Genomic DNA, 17173 nt, shown 5'->3' on the forward strand with positions numbered 1-17173 from the left:
TCATTTGTATAGAGACACTACAAGGTACGGCTGTTTAAAGTCTATGGGCCAAATGTAATAGGGTGCGGGGTTCTGAAAGTCCAGAGATTTCGTCGAGTCAGCTGATACATTTAAAGCCGCAATTTAAAATCAGGCAAAACTAAAACGAAGTCTCCAGACTATCAGAATACCGCGCCATATTTGGACCTATCGGATTGCATAAAATTGGATTTTTGGAAAAAAAATAACCATAAACTGATTTATTTGATTTAAATAGGATTTTTATTAAAAAAAAAAATTTCAATTAAACGTTTAAAAATGTAAAACGTTTACTTAAAAAAAAAAAAAAATTTATAAAAAATCCTATTTAAATCCCCAAAAAAACAGGTTTAAATCAAATAAATCCGTTTGATTTTTTTTTTTTAAATCCAATTTTATGCAACCCTGGACCTATGTAACCTTATTCTCTGTCGGTGAGTCTATTTCTAAGGTGAACTGGCAGTGAAGGTGAATAGCAATCCCTGAAAATCTATACATAGAATAAAGTAAAGTCCCTGGTAGGCGTCTGTCTGTCTCTTTGGGCTAATCTCGGGAAGCACTGGACAGATTTTGATGCAGATTCCACTATTCTGTAGAGCATGTGTGGAGGAAGGATTAGGTGTATGACACATACTGTATGAGAAAAGGTGGCTGAGCAGTGATGATTTTAGTGAAGCAAGTCAGTAAAAAAAAAAAAAAACGAACGTCCGAGCGCTGTCTTGGCTTACGCTGCCTAAACCGCTAAAGCTAGATCACAACGAGAGACTTTAGTTTATACCATGTAGAGATTGATACATATTATGCCGTTTCTCCAGAAAAATTGATGTACGCCCTGTTTACTGATACAAAATTTAAGTTTTTCCCTTTTTTTACTGTTCCTATTTCATTTATGTGAAAAATGATCTTTAATTTCAAACGAGTTTAATTCCCGGTAAGAATCTGCTTTGGCGTGACAATAAATATAGCGCGGGGACAGACACTTAACGTGGCTGGAGAGACTGTTTATCTCATGAACAACTTGACGTGGCCTTTTTTGCCACGTGGAAACGAAATCTGTTCGTGTTGACGTCAGGAGGAAAAACAACTAATGTCGTCTACAAGGCAATCTTATAAGACCTCGGTTGAAAAAGACCATCGCCGTAATTCAAAATGGCTCCTGCGTGAAGCCGGGGCGGGTCGCTAGTAGATTTATAAAATAAAATATGATCTAGGTGCCGTCTATCTTATTGTGCTCACACAATGTATGTGGCAGTGCGTTTACCCTAAAATGCAGCTATGGCACAGATAACAATGGCTTGGCATCCCCCAAGGCAAAAGGTTGAAGAACCTGTGAGAACTGAAGATATTTGAGGGGCTTGTATTCTGTGTCCATCTCAATTAGGCTGCCATGTCTTCTGCGGTTTCAGATCATGGATTTAAAAGGGCAATAATATTAAATACAAAACCGTAAGTGATATAATGGTTTAGGGACTTGCGTACACACTTATTTTTTAGCATATATGTCCTCTAAATGCAGTGGAGGCAGCCTCCTTTTTTGACCGAAGCAATATACAGTGGATTGTAGCCATTCAGCATAACTGACACTGCATATCATTAGTTCCTGGCGATTTGATAGGCTGAATATTGGTTCAGCCCACAAAACGGCCTCCGACGTGTAAGCGATGGGTATAAATGTTATAACCTAGTGCAATATAGTCATTGCGTAGTATCACACGAGGGGAGAATAGAATGAGAACAATCACAGTTCTCCATAGCATCTTGCACTGACTGTATAACCTGGTTTACAGTTCTCACTACTTTGCTGCTATACGAACTCTAAATCCACTTATACTGAGTATTGACGTTTTCTAGAAACTGATGAGTATCGTCTTTCTTATTGAGATATCCAACGACCACGATAAAAATAAATTCTATCTCCCTAATACAGTTGATAGTTGGCCTTTTAAAGCTTTCTGAGGTTTTCTTTGTGAATGTGGTGTCCTATCACTGTGTTCAATGTTTAGAAGATTACAATCTTAGGTGGCTATGGATTACTGCGCCTGTACGTGGATCGTTAAGAAATAAGATCCTTTATTTAATTGTATTTATCAACACATTTAATTGTGTCTCCATATTACATTTTCTTCATATTCCAGTGTCTTCATATTCCATGTATATATAATATGTGTGTGTGTATGTGTATATATATAATTATATATATATATATATATATATAAAAGCATTTCTGTTAGTTTATATTTGGTAAAGTTGTGTTTTAGGGGTTTGGACAGTCCTTGTTTAGTTCCTCTGTATCTGTATAATTTTTTATTATTATTTTTCTGCCAAAGTTTTACTATTCTTTTTCTCCCGTTGCAGTTGAATTCACATTTGTCAGAATGTGTTAATGCCCCCAGTACTTGCAGTTTTAAACGTTATGGCTGCAGTTTTAAGGTCAGTATTCCAGATTGTACTGTTTCCACTTGACGCCTCCATGTATCTAAATTGAGGGTCATAGCATCCTAACTTCCACCAGCTTACGGAAATACTGCAGACAAATCTCTCACAAAAAGCCTGATGTGTTAGTATTCCTGCAGGAGCGTAGTGTGAGGGTAGGAAGATGGGGCAGTGGCATTTGGCATTGGGAGATTGGTGGCTGCAAGTTCTGCACTGAACAAAGATCATTCCCGTTGAGTTAACGAGGATCTGCTAGAATTCTAACAGCGGGTAGGTTCCGCACCCTTCTAGGAGTGTTGGAAAGAGGTGCATGAGGAGGGCACAATCCAGTACAGCGTTTTGTCCACTCCTCCCAACATTGGAGAAATTGCACAGATGGTTCCGATTCTTCGTTGGCAGTCTGTAGTGTGAACACAAGCATTCAGTGCAATGGTACATCGGGCCTGATTCAGAGCCGAACGCTCTGACCAGAGCGCTCGCTCTGAATCAGGGCCCTCCTCCATGAAAATGGAGCATCTTCCTGGACGCTCGCATAGCTGTGGGTGACCACCCACAGCTTAAGCGAGCGTCCATGATGATGGTCGCGATGTTCAAGACCATCGCGACCATCGGGCTTGTGACGGAGACCCTGCGGTAGGGTCTCGCTGCCGCAAGCCCTGGAGTGATTTTGGCTCTGAGCCAAAATGTCTCCCACTGACATCACTAGTGATGTCAGTGGGGCCGGACCCAGACGGTAGGCGTTCCCATGGGAACGCCTCCGTCTGGTAGCCACGCCCCCGGTACGCCCACCAAAGGGGGCGTGCTGTCAATCAACATCGACAGCACGCCCCCTTTGGTGCGAGACCCGGAGCGACGGAGTGCCCGTCGCTATCCGGGTCTCGCGCATGCGACGACGGAGCTCCCTCCATCGTGCGCATGCGCAGTGGGGCAACATCGACCCGCTTGCGAGCGTCCTGCGCTCGCGAGCGGGTCTGAATGACCCCCATAGTTCCCAATGTCAGTCAGGGAGTACTCATTTCAGCTTCTGAAACAAAGGGCCGTAATGTTGGTGATTTTAAAGTTACTGAACTTGATACTGGAGAATCCCTTAGTGTAATGTCCAGCAAGTTATACTGGCACAAACCATAACTACTACATAACCACTACAGTGCAGGATTACTCCTACTTAAATAAGGAGGGTGCAGTGTTTCTAAGTTTATAGATAGTAACCTCTTTAAAGTAAGCCCTTTTGTAAAGACCAGTGAAAGCAAAGATCTGATTGGTTGCTGTAAATTTACACCACTCTATGCTATTCCCATAAATAAATTTGCTAGCACCCCGTCTGTGTTGCGGTCTGTACGCAGCTACTCGTAATTACTCAGCGCACACAGTTGGCCAGGGCTTAGCATGGCGTGCTTTCTCTACTTACAGAGAATTCCTTTGCCTGCCAATATAATACAATTCATATTCGGCTCAATACCTTTTAATTGTTAATTCTGACCTTCAGAGGCCAGTCGCTTTTCCAAATCCTAAGTCTAAGCAAGCAAAACCCATAGATGGTAAATATTGCTGATTTCTGCCATTTGTTCTGTACAGTGTGTTTAAAACTCATTTCCTTGTGTCTGAGTGTTCTGGGCTTGTATATATACGCTGGTGAAAAGTCTTTTTATATACAAGATTCTCTATCTTATAGATATGTGCATATGATTAGGTATACGTATTATCTGGTGTATTTTTGTGTCTTTATGTATATAATGTACAGGGCGCTGACCAAGATCCTGCACTTGTGCTCTCTCTTGTTTTTTCTTTCTCTCTCTCTTTCTCTCTCTCTTTCTCTCTCTCACTCCTATACAAAAGACTGCCAGCACTCGTACAAACTTCACTAATATGCCCCGGTGCTCTCTTCAATATAACAAACACATCACTCCAGATAGGAATAAGCTACCCGGAGACTTTCAGTGCGATGTAAAAAAGTTTGGTATATTAAGGCAGTGTTTCGGAATTCAACCCCCTTCTCAAGCCAACACAATAACAACCATAAACAATAAACTTACCCATCTAAATAGAGCCCATGCACCTCCACTTCCGGCCCGGCAACCGCAGGCTTGCGCTCAAGCACAGTCACATGCCCACTAGAAGCAGCCGCTGTCACTCGGAACCCGGCAGCAGCAGTGAGCGGCACCCTCAGACTGGGCACGTCATGGGAGTAACTTAGGGGGGAGCGGGGACGTGGGGGAAGCACTCACAAGTAAAACAACAAACATAAAAGAAACACCACAGAGTAGATGCCAAATTAACAAATAAATTAATATAAATAGACAAATATAAAGAGACAACCCCAACACAACCTAAAAAGAAGAAACACAATTAAAAAGAATAAACCTGATAAATAATAATAAAGAGAAAAAAAAAAAGATATATAAAAAATATCAAAAGTCAATCCACAGAAATGGCTCATACAACAAATACAAATCCAGAAGAAAAAAATTTTGGAAACTTTTTTTTTTTTTTACAAAAAACCATCAGTAATATATATGTGAAAAAAGACCACAAACATATAAAAAATATAAAAATGCGAAAGAAATAATGAAAAAATACAAAACAACTGCAGCCCAGTTGAGCCTGGAACACACTTTATGAACCTTTTATTTTGTACATCGCATTGAAAGTCTCTGAGTGCCTTATTCCTATCTGCAGTGATATATCTATATCTATATATATATATATATATATATATATATATATATATATATATGTTATTGTATTATAATGCATAGCAAGTCGCAAATTATTGGTTAGGGTTGAGTGTAGTTCGGATAATCGGGTTTGCGCTACTAAACAGGTATTCACCTATGTGTGTATGGCAGGTCACTTAATACACCATCAAATCCCATTTTTGGCATTTTTGGATAATTGGCATTCTGTAATTCTAACCACAAGATATATATACATGTGACATTGTAGACATCTATATTCTAAATAGAGCTACAATATAAACAGATGGAATGGATATAACATTCTGGGTCCTATTTACCAATCTGTGGCAATAAGGATTTTTTATTTTTTAATGCTGCAATTAAAAAAAAATCCCCAAAAAAATCACTGGTTACCTCAGCTGATCAAGAAAATATTGCATTGTGGAGAAGAACGATACTGTGCACACTGTCCATACTGGCCCAAAGCGATGAGGGTTAATTGACCTCCTGATATATCGTTATATATAACCTTATATCGTTGTAGAGATTTATTTTTCCTCTTATTTTATTAAACTTCTATATTTTTTGTTTCTAGGGAACAAACCTACAGATTAAAGCACATGAAGCCAGTTCAGCTGTTCAGCATGTCAATTTAATGAAAGAATGGAGCAGTTTTCTGGAGTCTAAGGTAACCTACGTCTCCGTGCCTCATGCCTCAGCGATAGACATGACCCGATTCTGCCCGTGATATTTCGTCTGCCTCTTGGTGCAAATGAGCGGTAGACTTTTTGAATTTACTTTTCACACGGCATAAATGAAAACAAAAATAACTTTAAGAACTAATGGCTCATATCTGCTGGTTCCCGTATTACTGCCATTGCTTCCTTTTACTTTGTTACTTGTGAATCACTGGGATTTCCAGGATTTGCCAGACTAACCACAGCGTGGTTCTCTGTTTGTATAAGAAAATACAATTAGGAACCGGGGGCTTATTCATATTTATCATCCGGTTTGGAAATCTGCTTGTTTTCATTATTGAACTTTTTTTTTTTTTTCATTGGAATTTCTCACATTTTTATTATTTTATTTTGCTTCCTGATCTGTAAAAACATCCATTATGGTAAAGAAACAAAGGGAGTTGTCCTTGGGATACTTGCAGCCCCCTCCCACGCTTCTGTGAAGAATGGATTTTAGCAAAGTGTTCTGGAATCGCTGAAATGTTTGTTCATATTATTAATTATATTATTTTAAGAAACTTTTTAAGTTAAAGCCCCGGATACTGCCCCATATAATGTTTTAGTTGCAGACCTCTTCTGTGAAAATGGTCCTTGACTACTGGCTTACAGTCATGGTGCTTATCGGAGGCTTTTATTTTTTTTTTGCGCCTTTAGACCACTAGATCAAAACTTTGCCTCCTACCTCTTCTGGCCTTCTATGTATGTGCCCAAGTTATCCATATACCTAGCAGTTATGTGTAAAAGTAATATGGGGGTGGTGCTTCCTTCTTCAAGGTTGGGGGATGAGGTTACACATGCCGACAGTAGTTGCCCACCGGTGCAAGTTCAATCCAATTCGGCAGGAAATTTACCATGAATGAATTTGTATTTGGGACCGGACATGAGCTAACTGGTTAGAAGTGCTGCCAGTGCCATCAACAAATGGGCCTTTGTGAAAACCTACTCAACTTTTTATGGCTAAAGAAATTTGTCTTAGGTATTAATTGAAGGGGAAAGTTTTAAAAAAGTTCCCATTTTTTTGAACAAGAAAAGGGATCGGATGTGTGTATTAACACACTAAGGTCCTGAGTCCGAGATTTACGCTAATGCAATCGCAACTGCGCCCTCTCACGTATTGCAATTGCTGAAAAATTGCTAATTCCTTCCAAAGCATTGCCCAGCATAGGGACGCCCGCTGCTGCCTTCTCATATCCGTCCGTCGACTTGCAACAGCGTAAACATCGGTAACGTCGACGCACATCGGTCTGTCACGCATCATGTGAGTCAAGTCTGACCGGCCGCAAACACTGCAGAGAGGTCTCACACTGAAGGAGATCGCACTGGCAAATTTATGCACGTCCATGAAATGGCGTTTAAACGGTCTCTACCTGTCACTCGCTTTGCGAGTATTTCCTCTGTACGAGCCTAATCGCAGTGCAATTGCTTCCCGTGCGGCATTCGTGCACGCACAATGGCAGACAGTCGCTCGACTTGCGTAAATATTGGCTTTGCGAAAATCTCTGAATCAGACCATATAGAGCCAATAGTATGTGGATACCCGAACATCTCTCCCATATGTGCTGGTTGAACATCTCTTTCCAAAACGCATGGGTGTTAATATGAGGTTTGTTGCCCATCCTTTTGCTTCTACAGCAGCCTTCACTCTTCTGGGAACAATTTCCACTAGAATTTTGAACATGGTTGCATGGGAGGGGGGGGGGGGATTTTGGCAATTGTCATGGCATGTGAATAGAGTAGTGTATAAATCTAATCCTGCTACTGATCTCATAACAGACGATGTTGGGTTTGCGACGTGGCGTAGGAGGCCAGCTGTAGACCGAGAACACGCTATTGCTGGTCGGAGCTTCCTGACTGGTATATGCACTGAACTTGGCACTCCTAACTTCTAAGGAACTACATGGAAGTGGATTTATCCCAAAGCTTAGGAACCTTTTAATGGTCAAACACATAAATAAAAACAAACGTGCTTGCTTAACTTGAAGCTTTGATAAAGAAAGTTTGTTCATTGTAAAGTGCTATCTGGGCAGAGCAAAGGTTTTATATAATTATATATCATTTCGAAAGTCCCACATACCAGCTGACCACGCGTTTTACTTCCCAGGTGTCCATATTACAGAACGAGAGCGGAGAAAAAAATAAAAGCATACAGATCCTGCATAACCAAATGTGTAACTTCGAAGTAGAGATCGAGAGACACAAAGAACTGCTACGGAATAACGAAGCAAAAATTCACCAATTACAGGTGGGCTGCGGTGACAGTAATATTGCGCCTATGTTTAATTGCAATGTTTGTAAGTACTTTGCTGACTTCCAGGAAGAAATATAGCAAGACCGAAATATTTCCACGGCTACCAAATAATTCTGAGTCCTGGACACTTGATCATTTTCGTTTCATTTATGTGGTTTATAAAAATTCCCTACTTGGCTTATAACAGTGGTTTACTTATTACACATCGCAGGAGTAAATGAAAGTGAATCTGACAAAAGGCAAACACATGTGCCCTAATTGTGAAGTAATTTAACATTCGTCTTAATAGATGAGACTACACACACAATATTTTCACTTTAGTACCTCTTTAAAATTGAAATATTTTCTCTCTCTCTCGACATGGGGCGGGACGCAGTAATCTCAGAAATGCGGTCAAAGACCCCAGAAAATTCCCTTTTTCGGGGGTTTGTCCGCATTTGTCATGCACCACGCATGCTTGGATTCTGTGGATTCTAAAAAAGCCTATTGGTTTCTCTCTGCAGATTGATGTGAGGAGGATCCAACGGATCCCTCCCAGCAACCCCCCGCGGCACGTTGTCGTGCACGCAAAGAGTGGTGGGATGGATCGCATGCAAATTGCGATGCGTCGTGCGTCCTGCCCAGTGTATAAGATTCCATGTTCAACATATATGAATTTTATTGCATCAGTAAAGGGGAACGCCACCTTCAGGGAACTCGGTTTCTCTCTTTTTTACATTGGATATTGGTTGCAATTGTGACCAGGGCCAGATTAACAATGTCGCAGATGTAGCTACAGCTCCAGGCCTCCACGCAAAATTAGGCCCCTCATCATGGCAGAATACTGACGACCAGCTGCCTAACCTGCTACACAGCCAACCATACGTTCAGAGGCATTACAGTAATGTTCCTAGTTTTCTCACAAAATGCTGCAAGCTTTTAGTTTTACTTATTTAGGGAGACATTGGGGCTGATGGTGTAGGGGGTGTACACGCCCACGTGGCACTGGCCACACCCACACAGCACTGGCCCCACCTGCTCTTCTCCTTATACGCCCTTGAACATTTTCATCTGGCCCCGACTGGGACTGGACTCAGATCTGTGCTTCTCCCATACTGCTACCCACTTATGAAGTTCCCTACCGCGCCCCATTAGACTCTCCCACAGCCTTTAAATCTTTACTGCTCCCATCTGTATCACCCTAACAGCTGCTCCAAGAGCCACTCTGAACCTCACCTTTATTTTTTTGCCTGCCTTGTAGTTCTCGTTTTCTCCACTGTCCGGCGCTGTGGAGCACTGTGGCACCTTTTACGAATCTTTAAACATAATTAGGGCAACAAAAATAAACCAATCTGCTGGAATACAGAAGTCACTTCAAAGTGTAGTTCCCCTGTATATGCAGATGAAGGTAGCGTTTTGTTCAATAGGCTGAATAGGGTCTTTAAATACCCGTCTTGCACTGAACGTGACTCAATTCTCACATAGATTATAAAAAAAAAACCACAGATAGTGCCCTTGTTGTAATTGCACCCATGACCGCAGTGCTGTGAGGCAGCAGTGCTAACCACTGTGCTGCCTCTCCTTTAACATCTTTAAAGTTTTATGTACTAAGCCTTGAAGAGAGAGAAAGTGGATGGCGATAAAGTACCAACCAATCAGCTCCTAACTGTCATTTTTCAAACACAGCCTGTAAAGCTGATTGTTTGGTACTGTGTACACTTATCTCTCCAAGGGGTCTATTTACTAAACCTTGGAAGGAGATAAAGTGAACAGTAATAAGGTACCAGCCAATCAGCTCCTAACTGCCATGTCACAGGCTGTGTTTGAAAATGACAGTTAGGAGCTGGTTGGCTGGTACCTTATCTCTATTCACTTTATCTCCTTCCAAGGCTTAGTACATAGACCCCACCAAGGCTTAGTACATAGACCCCACCAAGGCTTAGTACATAGACCCCACCAAGGCTTAGTACATAGACCCCACCAAGGCTTAGTACATAGACCCCACCAAGGCTTAGTACATAGACCCCTTTTGGATCTGCTGCATCAGTGTAACTTTCTGCCATCTTTCCTCGTTACTCTCTCACTGTGATCCAAATATGTTGTCACCAATCAGCCTCATCGTGTTCTCTAACTTTCGTCTGTCTCTGAGTCACAGACAGATATGTTTAGAGAATAGAGCAGGACATGCCCCTGGGTGAGAGGCTTTAGCCGCTGCAGAAGACCCTGGCAGTAACAGACTGTCCTGTACATCCATGTGAATAACACGTAGCGGGAAGCGAGGGGCTCTGACGTTCCTGATGACGTCACACTTCCCTGTATGTGAGGGGAACAGAACTGATTCAGTACATTGCAATTCATGTCTTTTTTTACATTGCTAGACAACTATTGCTGTACAAAAGGGATGTCTGCCCTCATGTCAGTTGTTACGGCTGAGAAATTCCTGTTTTACAATATTAGAGAGACCGAGGAAGGGTACAGCTCTGAGCTTCGGTGGGGTTTCATTCTGACACGACAGTTTCACAAATATTCAAAATGGACAATTTCTTTGAAAACATTTGCATAGACTCCTGAGTATAGGGGTTACAGCATGTGCTGGTGTTGTAGTAAGTGCATTTACTTTGGGCAGTTTATTCCTAGCAGTCACTTGGTGCTAACCACCTTCCTGGCAGGGGGGTGTGTATTGTGTTATCGAGATATCAATGTTATAGTGTGTTCATTTTTGTGTTGTATGGGATATTTGTCCACAAGAGCCTTGTACATATCAGTCAGTAGCTTGATGTCCTTTATCCCGCTTAATTCACTCCTCATGGCGGAGACCCAGTGGGGTCCCCCGGCACCATATTGATCTGGGCCCCTTTCCAACTCCCATTTGTCAGGTGTAAATGTACATAACATGTTCCAGACTTCTCCTCCATTTTCCTGTACCATTTCTCCACCTTACGGCTGTAATTCACAATCATTTTACCTTCACCTTTTTGCAAATAAAAATCTTTTTATTCTGTGAGATTGCTTTCCTCGCCTTGCCATGCATTTGTAGGTAAAGCATTGTAATACGCTGTTAGGAATAGAGTATGGATATTCTCTGTTGCAGCTGGTAGCATGGGCTGGCTGGTGTGGTTTGTGGCTGCCAGACTAAGAGGAAATACCCGATGCAACCACTGTGGTTTGGGTGTTTGGTACCTCGTTTGTATATCCTATAAATGTCGACACAGAAATCAAGCATTTGATGATAAATAAGAACTGACAGGCCCCCATCCCCAATGTTATGTATTATTGATTAAATTGTAATGTATAGGCGGAACCTTCTTATGAATCAACCATCTCAGTGTAGTTCATTTTTTTATATAATTATTTTATATATTTTAATTTTCACAAAAACAATTTACATTTTTATTTATATATAATATACACACACATTCATGCATACGTACATACATACGTACATACGGCCATGGCCAAAACTTTTGAAGCTGGCACAAGTATTGGTTTTCACAAAGTTTGCGGCTTCAGTGTTTTTAGACCTAGTTATCAGATGTTACTATGGGATACTGAGGTAACATTACAAACATTTCATAAGTGTCAAAGGCTTTTATTGACAATTACATTAAGTTTAGGCAAAGAGCCAATATTTGCAGTGTTGATCCTTCTTTTTCAAGACCTGCAAAGCGCCCTGGCATGCTGTCAATCAACTTCTGGGCCACGTACTGACTGATGGCCGCCCATTCTTGCCTAATCAATGCTTGGAGTTTGTCAGAATTTGTGGGTTTTTGTTTGTCCATCCGCCTCTTGAGGGTTGACCACAAGTTCGTAATGGGATTAAGGTCTGGGGAGTTTCCTGGCCATAGACCGGAAATTTCGATGTTTTGTTCCCCGTGCCACTAAATTATCACTTTTGTCTTACGGCAAGGTGTTACATCAGCTGGAAAAGGCATTGTTCGTCATCAAACTGTTCTTGGATGGTTGGGAGAAGTTGCTCTTGGAGGATGTTTTGGTACCATTCTTTATTCATGGCTGTGTTCTTAGGCAAAATTGTGAGTGAACCCACTGCCTTGGCTGAGAAGCAACCTCGCACATGAATGGTCTCAGGATGCTTTACTGTTGGCAACCAATACTTGTGCCATTCTCAAAACTTTTGGCCATGTATATATTTCTTTTTTCATTAAACTGGCTGTTTTTAAAGAACAATCGGACTATTAATATTGTTTTCAGATGCAAAATTGGCACTGAGCGACCGCAACCAATCAGCAGTTGGTAATCGAATGTCTGTGTAGAGCAGAAGTTAGAGGATGGCTGGCAAGGTCAGACTGGCCTACAAGGGTACAGGGGAAATCCCCAGTGAGCCCCCCTCTTCCTGAGACCCCACCCCTCCTTTAGAGATCAGGTCCCACGTGGTGCACTCGGATTAAACATAGTAACTCTATTAGAGGGTCAGTTACCTGGTGGAGCAGGACTAATGATGAACATGGCTTACTTGGTTTCCCCTTTGAAGCACTGGAGTGGGTGTGGCCACTTTATTTGGCCATTTCTGTGGCAATGAAATGAATCTGGTTATGGTGACAGTAATTTTGCAAAGGCGTGCTTGGGTTGCTCACGCTTCATAAATATACAGACATACAGTATAAATCAAATATATAGTCTCAGCTGCATAACCAAGAGTGTTTTTAAATGTGTCAGACTGACAGTTGACCTATTTCACACACAGGTGGTAGTGACAGTGGAAATAGGCGATCCCTAACAAGACCTCATTATAACAGTGTTTTCATTTGTCATAGTATTTATTGATTTGTGATTTAGCCCTACGCAAAATTGGGGGGAAAAAAAACTTATGAATGACAACTGATGTTTTGAAATATGTCCTGTTTTTCAAATGTGTTTTTATCAAAAAATTTTCAGGGACAAAATTATATATATATATATATATATATATATATATGTATTTTTTATTATTTATTTATTTATTTATTATTTTTTTAATAATTACTAAATCACGTTCATAAAAGCAGTGTTTTTTTTGTTATGGTATTTCAAAATATTCTAATCTCATATAGGGTGGGATGTACTAAGTACCGTGTATGAGAGATTTGGTACAACCCCCGAATTTTCAGGGGTTTTACTGCATTTCTGCCCTTAGTACATCCAGCCAAGTGTCTTATTTCATTGAATCCTCATGAATTTATCTAAAGAAAATATTGGTAATATTTGCTTTTAAAACCTAAATTAAAAATGCTGTTTTTAACAAAACAAGATAATTTAATTGCCCTTTACAAAAAAAAAAAAGAAAGAAAGAATCAACAGTTTTTTCTGGCAGATGTGGAGCCATTAAAGAGCTCTTTTAAAAACACAAATTCACGTTTTGTACAAAATACACCAAATTGTTCAAATCCAAAGACCACCACTTTAAGCAAATTGCCTATTTTTGAGTATTCTTCTAAATGTGTCCCAACAGTGACGTTTACACCATGTAGTAACTTGACTAATTAATAATAATAATTTATGACTTGAAACGGCCCAAAAAAGTTTTTTTTTACCATAGATTTTCCAAACTCATTAAATGCATTTTTTAAAAATCATTTTATTTATTATTTTATTATGCTGTTCCTTTTTTGTCTTTGCGCACAGAGAGTGATCGAAGGCCAAGCGGACAAGCTGAAGGACTTGGACAAGGAGATCAGGAACTTGCGACAGACGGGAGAAGACTCGGATAATATGAAGAGCAGCATGGAGTCCTTAGAATTGCGGTTGACCCAGTTAGAAGCCATCAGTAAGAATGCAGCCGCGTGGAACCCTGGTGAGAGCACATTACAACTCTCTTCCTACGCAGGAAGACCAAATAGAGGTGCAAGGTTAACGTCTTGTAAATAAACCATACAGGCTTTAGCAGCTTCATGTAGATGTTTAAATATTCCATCGACAGTATTATCATCACCCTACCCCTCCAACACGTTCCTTACAGGATGGAGTTGTAGATTATGAAAACCAATGTACACACCATGTGAACTGTTAAACACTAGGGGCAAATGTATTTCGTTGCAGATTTATAAACTCACCAATTTTTGGTGATTTTTTTTTTTTTCGCTGCCCATTTTTAAAACCGCTTTGTTATAAATAGCAAACCCCGACATATTTTACCTTTTTAATGACATTTCTGTTGTAAAACCGACTGGGAAAATTGCTGAAATTAAGCAAATTTGAGAACCACCAGCTTAACATATTTACCCTTCGGTATTAATTAGCAAATTTTGAAAACAGCCAAAGCGCCACGCAAAATCCACTTGCGCCTCTAGTTTGTGCAGCTTTACACTGGATGCGAAGACGAGTGAAAGTCTGACGTACGGTGTAAAGAGAATGAGTGTTGGAGCAAGATTATTAAAATGAGGTCTAGAAGCAGGATTGTCAGTGCCGTTTTTGCTTGACTTGCAAAAGGCGTGCGTCCGTTTTAACGCTGCAAAAACATTACGTTAAATTTTGCACCAGCTCTGTAGATAGTATCATCTTCCATGTTTTATTGGCACATCCGTTGGACATTCCATTTGTGCTGTGCCGTAGAAATTCATTTGTAGGTGCTATGCGCCCTCTGTACGCGCTTCATAAATGCCCTGGCGGCTATTCGGAAACCTACTGTGTGCCGCAGCTCCGTTCTCCTGCCGACTCGCTTCTATATTACCAGGGCAGCAGGGGGGGTCAAATAATTAGGTATAGAGTTTTTAAGAAACTCACCTTATTAAATTAAGCGATATACAACAGTAGTGAATATCAAATATTTCAATCAAAATCCCTAGGGTTCTATCATAGTATATGGATGCAAAAATTAATGAGCTTAACTAAAATCTATAGGTGCACAGTGAATGCTAAGCTGGTTGGGATTTTAAAGTATATATCAACTTATTGGGTGTTTGACTGCAGGCAAAATGGAAAATGCTCGGCACATTGTAAATTTGTCCTCCTGTCTCTAACTTGCATTTCATTACAAAACTTTCTTTGTCCCCCCCAAGGTGTTTTGGAGACCCAGATAAACAGACATGATCAGATGCTGAGTGTCCACGACATCCGCCTAGCCGATATGGATCTGAGGTTCCAAGTGCTGGAGACAGCCAGTTACAATGGGGTCCTAATCTGGAAGATCCGCGACTACAAGAGGCGGAAGCAAGAAGCCGTAATGGGGAAAACGCTGTCACTATACAGCCAGCCCTTTTACACTGGATACTTCGGCTATAAGATGTGTGCCAGGGTGTATCTCAACGGAGACGGCATGGGGAAAAATACACACTTATCGCTCTTCTTCGTGATCATGAGGGGAGAGTATGACGCACTGCTTCCTTGGCCGTTCAAGCAGAAAGTCAGTCTCATGTTAATGGACCAGGGGCCTTCACGGCGCCACTTAGGAGACGCGTTCAAACCAGACCCAAACAGCAGTAGCTTCAAGAAACCCACAGGAGAAATGAACATTGCTTCCGGGTGTCCGGTGTTCGTTGCCCAAACTGTCTTAGAAAATGGGACGTACATTAAAGACGATACTATTTTTATTAAAGTCATAGTGGATACGTCGGACTTGCCGGATCCTTGATAATAGATAGACTAGGCATGCTAGGTAGAAGGCAAGACCAGCTCGGGTTTTTTAGATGTACGTCGGTCTTAAGACAAAGTTCCCAAGGTTTGCATAAAGACCCGGTGTGCGCTGGTACAGATCTGAAGGATCAAGGCTGAAAGGTCCGAAGCGCAACGTTCTGTGCAAAGATAGATGGCTATATGTTGTGATAAATGTTGGAAATTTTGTAACAAAAAAAATTTCAAGAGTAGTGTGACCATTGTGCAAATTGAGGTTGAAGTTTCTATATTATTTTTTTTTTTTTTGTGGGGGGTGGAAATGGGTCGGGGTGATGAAGATTAGAAGTGGGTAACAAAAAAATTCGCTCAGGGGAGGGATGAAATCTTGTCCAAAACGAACAGAACTATATACTGTATTTGGATTATTTTCAGAAGAAAAGAAATGGAGAAGTAAGCCGTTGCAATATGTGTAAAATCGGTTTAAATATATATATTTTCTTCCATAGATTAATTTATTCCGGTTAACCTATTAGGTGCTAGATTTGGCCATCATCACTCTGCATGAAAATGCTTTGGTGACATCGGCTTCAAATGGGTTCATGGAATTTTAAAGAGTCCTGTAGGATTAGCCCCTCCTGGAAGTAAGGACAGTTGCCTTATTTAGTCTTCATTTTCCCCATTTGGTTCTTTGCATTCACAACCAAGTAATTCAACGTCACTCTGAATCTCGATCTCATTTCCTTTTTCTTGTCGGCGGAGAGTTCTTAGCAGAGATGTAGCAGTTTTGTTACTACTTTTGATAAGAAACGGAAGCTAATCACTGTCTTATTATTTCACTTTTTTGAAATGTAAAAGCAGCTTCTTGTCGTAGGTTATGACACAATTACCAGTTATTACATTTTAGAATCGTTCTTTGGATGCTGTGCATCATATACCGGCTTCAAGTTTTCACCCTAAACTAGGGCGTTTGTTGAACTCTGGAGTTCTCAATAAATGACTAACATGGTTCCTCTGGCTCTGCCCTATGCATTCGAATGATTTGACGTCCACTGGCGCCAAAGTGAAACAACATTTGGGATTCCTCGAGCAGCAGCGGGATTTAGTTTATCATGTTTTCATTGGGGACCTTATTCAGTGAATGTAGCTTTGATGTCCACTTTGCTCTCACCAACCCTCTGACTCTCGATTCCTTTTTGTTTTTTGTCTGTGTGTGTGTTTGGGATTGCCAGGAAGACTTTCTGGTACTTGCCGTTACACCTGGTGTACCATATGTTTACGTTAAAGGTACAAGAAAAACACTAAGGAGCCTATTCATTAATAAATGCAATTGCCCAGTGCAAATTATGAATCTAACTCACATCGATTTGCAGCAGTAGATCCAAAGCTACTGGAGCAATTCAGTATGGCTCTGGTGCCTGGTAGAGCTGCTTCCAAAATAAGCTGTCCCGTGATCCCTAACTTCTACACTTCACTGCCGGGTTGCTCCCACCAGTATTACTGCACTTATGTGACTTTAGGGCACATGTGGGCACCCCGGG

General features: G+C 40.9%; 1 protein-coding gene across 3 annotated transcripts in view; it reads left to right on the top strand.

Moving 5' to 3' along the window:
- Positions 1-16777, top strand: part of TRAF3 (TNF receptor associated factor 3) — a 120320-nt gene extending 103543 nt beyond the window's left edge. For all 3 annotated transcript variants that reach the window (XM_088464310.1, XM_088464307.1, XM_088464309.1), the window contains exons 7-11: positions 2374-2448; positions 5722-5814; positions 7965-8105; positions 13710-13878; positions 15083-16777. In XM_088464310.1, coding sequence (XP_088320436.1) covers positions 2374-2448; positions 5722-5814; positions 7965-8105; positions 13710-13878; positions 15083-15654 — 1050 coding nt within the window. In that variant the 3' untranslated portion in view covers positions 15655-16777. The remainder of the gene's footprint in view (positions 1-2373; positions 2449-5721; positions 5815-7964; positions 8106-13709; positions 13879-15082) is intronic.
- The last annotated feature ends 396 nt before the right edge of the window (positions 16778-17173 follow it).

Source organism: Taudactylus pleione, unplaced genomic scaffold (genome assembly GCF_031769625.1).
Source record: "Taudactylus pleione unplaced genomic scaffold, aTauple2 ptg001628l, whole genome shotgun sequence".
Taxonomy (NCBI): domain Eukaryota; kingdom Metazoa; phylum Chordata; class Amphibia; order Anura; family Myobatrachidae; genus Taudactylus; species Taudactylus pleione.